At 37.4% G+C, this 9,133-nt stretch overlaps 1 protein-coding gene across 1 annotated transcript; it reads left to right on the top strand.

Annotated features, from left to right (window-relative positions):
* The first annotated feature begins 1,345 nt into the window (after positions 1 to 1,345).
* LOC121016666 (olfactory receptor 2T11-like) lies at positions 1,346 to 2,293 on the top strand. Its single transcript, XM_040454386.1, has one exon. It carries the CDS (start codon positions 1,346 to 1,348, stop codon positions 2,291 to 2,293), a length of 948 nt encoding a protein of 315 aa, XP_040310320.1.
* Positions 2,294 to 9,133: the final 6,840 nt, after the last annotated feature.

The following is a 9,133-nucleotide window of genomic DNA, read 5'->3' as shown; positions in this document are numbered from 1 at the left end:
ATATTTAACTGACTGAGCCACCCGGGTGCTCCTAAGTTTATGTTTTATTCATGCCTAGATGCTATCTGAGTAATTAGTGACATGCTCATAAAAATTTACATAGCATGCTTAGTTTCTTCTAACTTGTTCCAACTTCTTAGAGTAGAAATTTCTCCATTCTCACTTCTGTAAACTTGTAGAGAGGGTTATCTTCCCTCTTGAATATAGGCATAAAGTAATTACTTGTTTACAGCTCCTAGAACCTGATTTAATAATTTTTTCTGAGTTGATCCTGATGTGCTTCATATTGAGCTCCTATAAATAAATCTGAAGGAGAACACACCACTGACTATATCCATTCATCTCTTAATTGATGTGTGATGTTTTAGGAAATGACATCCCAATTCCATTCAAATACAGGGATAATAACAGATTTATTTCATGGCATTCTACTTCATACCCATCTATGACTTCTTCTATGGATTTATGTAACCAGATCCACAGGCAAAGGACTGCTAAGTGTTCATGCATGTACCTGTCGCATACCTAACTATGCATATATTAAATGGCTACCTATAACATTGAATTGTTCACCATAGTGAAATTAGTTTGTGATCATAGGATATCCATAGATCTTCATTATTAGGGCTTAACCAAACACGTTAAACAGAAGATTAAGAATTGAATCATGGGGGGCACATATGTGGCTCAGTTGGTAGAGCATGAGACTCTAGATCTTCGGGTCATAATTTCAAGCTCCCTGTTGGATGTGGGGACTAGTTAGTTAAAAAAAAGAATCAAATAAGGGGATATCTGAAAACCCAGCACCAAGACCATGAAACTGAGGATGGTGGTCTATGAGTTTTGAGAAACATATAGCTTATATTAATTGCTTCCAACCCCTTCTTCACTCCTCATGCTTTCATGATTCACTGTATGTGGAGTTTACTTCTCCACACTATTGATGTTGGGATCTTTGTGTGTGACTTGCTTTAGTTGGTGGAATGTGGTTGGAAATGGTAGTCAATCTTGAGCTCAGGCCTCAGTGGAGATCATGTGATTCTACTTGCCCCTGTTTAGCTTTTGCTATTTTCCTTGAGAAGAGCAAGCTGCAGACTGAGAGACATGTGGTGAAGTATATCTGTACCTGACCTTCAGCCTAAAGCAAAACTGACCCACAGATATGGGGACAAGAAAACACATTTGTTTTCATAAGCCACTGAAATTTGTAGAGTTTTATTTTATCTTGCATTATTATATCAATAACTTATCAACAATAAAAAATATTTTGTGAGGTCCTATAACATTTCATTTGCTTTTGTTTTCCTTGTCTTCTTCTTTTGGTTCAACTAGAACAGTCATAGCCATGGAGGGAGAAAATGAGACATTAACAACAGATTTTATTCTCTCAGGACTCTTACCCAATATGAAGTATGTCAGCATCCTTATCTACATTATCATCCTGATCTACCTTGCTGCAGTCACTGGGAATATCATTCTCTTCTTTCTCATATGGATAGACATGAGGCTCCACACTCCAATGTACTTTCTACTCAGCCAGCTGTCTTTCATAGATCTGGCCCTCATCAGCAGCACTGTTCCAAAGATGATGATAAACTTTTTCTCTGGAAGAAAAGACATCACACGTCTTGCCTGTGGAATCCAGATATTTTTCTTCTTTACTCTTGGGGGTGCTGAATGCATACTCTTGACCCTTATGGCTTATGACCGATATGTAGCTGTCTGTAACCCTTTGAGATACGTAGTCATTATGAACCACAGGGTCTGTCTGCAAATGACCATAGTGTCTTGGATTGGGGGCATATTAGCTTCCACAGCCCACACATTCTATACCATGAATCCACCTATCTGTGGTTCCAGAGAAATCCACCATTTCTTCTGTGAGATGCCAGCAATCATGAAGATCTCATGCAAAGACACTTCCACCTATGAGCTGGTGGTCTTAGCGATGGGCATTGCTTTTAGCATTGTCCCTTTTGGACTTATCATGGCTTCCTACACTTTCATCTTCCTTGCTGTTCTTCATACAAAATCTTCCCATGGCAGGAACAAAGCCTTGGCCACGTGCTCATCTCATCTTACAGTGGTAAGTTTTTATCTAGGACCATGTGTTTATATGTACATGACACCAGGTTTTTCCCACACTCCTGATCAAGAACAGGCTGTATCTGTATTTTGCACTGTCCTCACACCCATGCTAAATCCACTCATCTACATCTTGAGAAACAAAGATATGGTGAGGGCTTTTCAGAAAGTCCTGAGGAAGCATCCAGTCTCTAAACAGAACACATAAATATCAAGGTGGAAAATAGCTATCTAGAGTTAAGGGTAAAGACTCTAGAATCATCCACAGCCACATTTTTTGGCATGAAGAACTTTGCCGTAGCCCTGTTAGCAAATTACCTCATCGATAACTGACAATATTAATTCAATCATAAATACTTTGTTAGAAAGTTTCTCTCAGTTTATGATCATTTGTTTCCAAAATTGATTAACCTAACTGCTGTTCTTCATACCAGTTTATAAGCATAAACAAAGTTCCAATCTTCCCTTTTTGGACCTGCAATATTTAGACATTTCTCAGTGTTCTTGAGTCTTACCTCTGTTTGTTGTTGGTGGTGATGCAGGTCTTCTTAATTCCTGTTGTTAGAAGTACAAACTTCTTAGGAAAAATAAGTGTGACTGATATGTAAAAAGGAATTGATATTATTAAGAAAAACAATAATAATTCTCTTGAATTCTCTGGCAAACTTGACATGTTGGCTCTATTCTCCCTGCTTGCCTTGTGTATAAATTTTCCCAGTCATTCTCAGATTATCAAGACTCAGTTTATGTATAGTTCAAAAAGATTCTCCCTTCAGAAATGGATGTACCTAGCTTTGAGTAAAAATAATGCCTACCATTAGCAAGTGTAGTGGGTTTTCTCTTTTTTTATTTTTATTTTTTAATATTTATTTGTTTGTGAGAGAGAGAGAGAATAAATGGGGGAGTGGCAGAGAGAGAGGGAGACACGAAATCTGAAGCAGGATCCAGGCTCTAAGCTGTCAGCACAGAGCCAGACACTGCGCTCAAACCCACAAACCCTGAGATCATGACCTAAGCAGAAGTCAGACGCTTAACCAATTGAACCACCCAGGCCCCACAAGAGTTTTCTTTTGGTTTAAAGTCTTTGAAATCTCTCCTTAGCTCTAGCTTCAGATTCTTCATCCAGTAAGGGCAGTTGAACTCAAGTTAGAGAGTGAAGATAAATGTCTTAAAAAGCTTTACTTACTTGTCACCTATCTAGAGAAGGTAACTTTGGCCATGTTATATATTCAACAGACTCTCTGGAATCAGTAAATATTCAGAATTGTCTTTTTCCTTATGGAATACTTTTAAGCTCTGATGAGACACTGTAATTCATGTATAATAATTGGGTAAGTGGGTCACCTTTGATGCACAGAAATGAAAGCAATTGAAGTATTTTGGGAAATGTAGGTCTATGTAAAGTAATTGTAATGTTTACCAAAAAATGGAACAGATTGGACCAACAATAAGGTTCAAGTGACCCATAGAGATGAATAAAGTTTTACAGTTAGTTATATGAATATGAGTGGGAGTTGCATTGGACTTCTCAAGATGAGACCCATGACTGCATGTGGAAACATGCAAACACAGATTGTTGCATATGATCAGAGTGGATGATGCTTCTACTGGATAGAACATAGAGATGAGCAGGAAAGCTAATCAGCTGCTACTGAGATGATGGGCTGTGAAGGGACCCATGAAAGGCTTGTCTCTGACGTTGTGACCATGCAATCTTGGGCAATCCCAACTTTCACATGACAAAAGAGATAAACTTCTGTTAGAATTATTTAGTCCCAATAAGGCCCAAGTCAAGATTCTCTTGATGTAGACCAAGTTTTCTTTAGTGTTCTGTGATTAAAGATATGATTCTGATACTAGCTCATATGAATCCTAACAAAAGTTTATGAGTGAAATCTATTGCAAAATTCATAATTAACAATAACAAGCAAGCCATGGCCCATGGGGAATACAAATTAATTGTAGTATATATTACTTAACACTGCTCACCTCATCAAAAACCAGAAAGCACTCTAAAATCTATTGATGGATATAATGTATGGAAAAAGGCATCTTTGTGCTGTGCTGGTATAAATATATACTGCTATGCATTTTTTTGGAATACAACTTATTAAAATATATATTTCTTCACATTTTTTCTCAGGAATTACCCTTTGGAGAATTTTCTGAAATAAATGAAATAAAAAAGTATTAATACTTAACATTTGCACATGCGTAATTTTTGTGGTATTGTTTACTCAAAGATTGGCAACAACCAGTCTGATAATGGTTGAATAAATTGTGGTACATCCATATCATGGGAAAATGCACAGCAATTATAAATAAATAATGAATAAAAGCTATTCAAGATAATTAGAAGGATCTTCAGAAAAACAAATTTGAGGAAGAGCTCAAGGTTTGAGTGGAGGGGAAAATACATCATAAAAGCTTGTATTTTGGTGGAATAAAATAAACAATGACCTCAAAGCTGCTATATATGTTCACATTTGTTTGTTTTTTTTGAGGGAAACATAAACTTTGTTGGAAGAAGTTAGTACTAAGAAAAATAACAGATGCTCCTCTCAGAGAGCATCCTCTCCAAGTGACAAAAATAAAGACTTTAATATATTTAGGGAGATAGAATTGCATTACATCTTAGTGGTTTTGTATTTAAAAATTTTAAATTCCCTAAACTTATTTATCAACTAAACACATATTAGTACCATATAAACATCAGTGGTACAATTTAGCACTCTCAAAGAGATTATGTAATTTAATCCTCAAAATATATTTTTATGATAGGGCAGATGAAGATGTACTCTCAGAGATGATTCATTATGGTTAAGTAATTTTGAGGTCTTTTTCTCTTAGATCTCAACTAGATGGAATTTTCTTTCTTTCTTTTTTTTTAATGCTTATTTATTTTTGAGAGAGAAACAAAGTGTGAAAAGGGGAGGGCAAAGAGAGAGGACACACAGAATCCAAAGGAGGTTCCAGGCTCTGAGCTGTCAGCATAGAGCCCAATGCAGGGCTCAAACTCCTGAACTGCAAGATCATGACCTGAGCCTAAGTCAGATGCTCAACTGACTGAGACACCCAGGCACCCCTAGATGAAATATTCAAATAGAAAATCCTAGAGAGAAAACTTCCCTAAAAATCAAAATCAAATAAGAAAATAGACAACTCATTTTCTTTGGATTTTTATTTCTAAGCATATAAAAATGTTCAGTAAATGTCAGTGATGATGATTTCTAATGTATAGTTATCTAAAAGGAAGTTATTTTTCTTATAGATATTACCACATGTGGCTCCTTGTTTTTTGCAGAAGACCCTTTTTTTATTCCTTATTTTTTTATTTGATAATGTATATGTTTACATTTGTGTGCAAGTGTATTCAATGACCTTTACTCTAGTTTTATTGAGATATAATGGATTAATATTGCTGAAGTTTATTTTTTATTTTTGTTTAACATTTATTTATTTTTTAAAAATGATTTTATTATTTATTTTTTTGAGAGACAGAGTGTGAGCAGGGAAGAGAGAGAGAGAGAAAGACAGAATCTGAAGGGGGCTCCAGGCTCTGAGCTGTCAGCACAGAGCCTGATGCAGGGCTTGAACTCACGGGCTGAGAGATCATGACCTGAGCCAAAGTTGGCACTTAACCAACTGAGCCACCCAGGTGCCCCTAACATTTATTTATTTTTGAGAGAGAGAGACAGACAGACAGAGACAGAGACAGAGACAGAGAGCAGGGGAAGAGGAGAGAGAGAGGGAGACACAGAATTCAAAGCAGACTCCAGGCTCTGAGCTGTCAGCATAGAGTTCAACATGGGGTTCCAACCCATGAACTGTGAGATCATATCCTAAGCTGAATTTGGATGTTTAACCGACTGAGCCATCAGGCACCCCAACGTTGCCTAAGTTTAAAGTGTACAAGACGATTATTTGGTGCCTGTATAAATTGCAAAGTATTTACCACAGTAAAGCATATTAACACATATTTAACTTTAAATAATTATTATTTTCTTGTTGGTGATATGGTGAGAACATTAGAGATTTACTTTCTTTTTTAATATGAAAATTATTGTCAAATTGGTTTCTTTTTTGATATTTTATTTTATTTTTAAATTTGAATTTTATTTAAAAATTTTAATTTATTTTTATTATTTTTTAAATATGAAATTTATTGGCAAATTGTTTTCTATACAACACCCAGTGTGCATCCCAACAGGTGCCATCTCTCAATGCCCATCACCCACTATCCCCTCCCTCATCCCCACATCAACCCTCAGTTTATTCTCAGTATTTAAGAGTCCCTTATGGTTTGTCTCCCTCTCTCTCCGTAACTTTTTTTTTGTTTTCCCCCTTCCCCTCCCCGCTGGTCTTCTGTTGAGTTTCTCAGGATCCACCTATGAGTGAAAACATGTGGTATCTGTCTTTCTCTGCCTGACTTATTTCACTTAGCATAACTCTCTCCAGTTCCATCCACGTTGCAACAAAAGGCCATATTTCATTCTTTCTCATTGCCACGTAGTACTCCATTGTGTATATAAACCACAATTTCTTTATCCATTCATCATTTGATGGACATTGAGGCTCTTTCCATAATGTGGCTATTGTTGAAAGTGCTGTTATAAACATTGGGGTACAAGTGCTCTATGCATCAGCACTCCTGTACCCCTTGGGTAAATCCCTACCAGTGCTATAGCTGGGTAGTAGGGTAGATCTATTTTTAATTTTTTTGAGGAACCTCAACACTGTTTTCCAGAGCAGCGCGACCAGTTTGCATTCCCACCAACAATGCAAGAGGGTTCCCATTTCTCCACATCCTCTCCAGTGTCTATAGCCTCCTAATTTGTTCATTTTAGCCACTCTGACTGGCATGAGGTGGTATCTCAGTGTGGTTTTGATTTGTATTTCCCTGATGAGGAGCGACGTTGAGAACCCTTTCATGTGCCTGTTGGCCATCTGGTTGTCTTCTTTAGAGAACTGTCTGTTCATGTCTTCTGCCCATTTCTTCACTGGATTATTTGTTTTTCAGGTGTGGAGTTTGGTGAGTTCTTTATAGATTTCGGATACTAGCCCTTTGTCCGATATGCCATTTGCTAATATCTTTTCCCATTCCGTTGGTGGCTTTTTAGTTTTGTTGATTGTTTCATTAGCAGCGCAGAAGCTTTTTATCTTCATGAGGTCCCAATAGTTCATTTTTGCTTTTAATTCCCTTGCCTTCCCCAAAGGGAAAAGTAAGAAATTGCTGCGGCTGAGGTCACAGAGGTTTTTTTCCTGCTTTCTCCTCTAGGGTTTTAATGGTTTCCTGTCTCACATTCAGGTCCTTCACCCATTTTGAGTTTATTTTTGTCAATGGTGGAAGAAAATGGTCTAGTTTCATTCTTCTGCATGTTGCTGTCCAGTTCTCCCAGCACCATTTGTTAAAGAGACTGTCTTTTTTCCATTGGATACTCTTTCCTGCGTTGTCAAAGATTAGCTGGCCATACTTGTGTGGGTCTAGTTCTGGGGTTTCTATTCTATTCCATTGGTCTATGTGTCTGTTTTTGTGCCAATACCATGCTGTCTTGATGATTACAGCTTTGTAGTATAGGCTAAGTCTGGGATTGTGATGCCTCCCACTTTGGTCTTCTTCAATATTACTTTGGCTATTCGGGGCTTTTTGTGGTTCCATACAAATTTTAGGATTCCTTGTTCTAGTTTCGAGAAGAATGCTGGTGCAATTTTGATTGGGATTGCACTGAATGTGTAGATAGCTTTGGGTAGTATTGACATTTTGACAATATTTATTCTTCCAATCCATGAGCACGGGATGTTTTTCCATTTCTTTATATCTTCTTCAATTTCCTTCATAAGCTTTCTATAGTTTTCAGCATACAGATCTTTTACATCTTTGGTTAGGTTTATTCCTAGGTATTTTATGCTTCTTGGTGCAATTGTGAATGGGATCAGTTTCTTTATTTGTCTTTCTGTTGCTTCATTATTAGTGTATGAGAATGCAACTGATTTCTTTTTTCTTTTTTTTTTCAACGTTTTTAATTATTTTTGGGACAGAGAGAGACAGAGCATGAACGGGGGAGGGGCAGAGAGAGAGGGAGACACAGAATCGGAAACAGGCTCCAGGCTCCGAGCCATCAGCCCAGAGCCTGACGCGGGGCTCGAACTCACGGACCCCGAGATCATGACCCAGACCGCGAGATCGTGACCTGGCTGAAGTCAGAGGCTTAACCGACTGCGCCACCCAGGAGCCCCTAATTTCTGTACATTAATTTTGTTTCCTGCGACTTTGGTGAAATCATGTGTCAGTTCTAGCAGACTTTTGGTGGAGTCTATCGGGTTTTCCATGTATACTATCATGGCATCTGCAAAAAGTGAAAACTTGACTTCATCTTTGCTGATTTCGACGCCTTGATTTCATTTTGTTGTCTGACTACTTATGCTAGAATTTCCAACACTATGTTAAACAACAGCGGTGAGAGTGAACATCCCTGTCATGTTCCTGATCTCAGGGGGAAACCTCTCAGTTTTTCCCCATGGAGGATGATACTAGCTGTGGGCTTTTCATAAATGCCTTTTATGATGTTAAATATTTTCCTTTTATCCCAACTTTCTCAAGGGTTTTTATTAAGAAACTATGCTGAATTTTGTCAAATGCTTTTTCTGCATTGATTGACAGGATCATATGGTTCTTTTCTTTTCTTTTATTAATGTGATGTATCACATTGATTAATTTGTGAATGTTGAACCAGCCCTGCAGCCCAAAAATGAATCCCACTTGATCATGGTGAATAATTCTTTTTATAGGCTGTTGAAGTCCATTTGCTAGTATCTTGTTGAGAATTTTTGCATCCATATTCATCATGGATATTGGCCTCTAGTTCTCTTTTTTTTTTTTTTTTTTTTTTTTTTTTTTGCTGGTGTCTGTCTGGTTTAGGAATCAAAGTAATGCTGGCTTCATAGAATGAGTATGAAAGTTTTCCTTCCCTTTCTATTTTTTGGAATAGCTTGAGAAGGATAGGTATTATCTGTGCTTTAAATTCTGGTGGAATTCCCCAGGGAAGCC

The sequence above is a fragment of the Herpailurus yagouaroundi genome, unplaced genomic scaffold, assembly GCF_014898765.1.
Source record: "Herpailurus yagouaroundi ecotype Mexico unplaced genomic scaffold, PumYag 212, whole genome shotgun sequence".
Taxonomy (NCBI): Eukaryota; Metazoa; Chordata; class Mammalia; order Carnivora; family Felidae; genus Herpailurus; species Herpailurus yagouaroundi.
The sequence above is the reverse complement of the archived record's forward strand: the minus strand, read 5'-3'. Positions and strand labels throughout refer to the sequence as shown.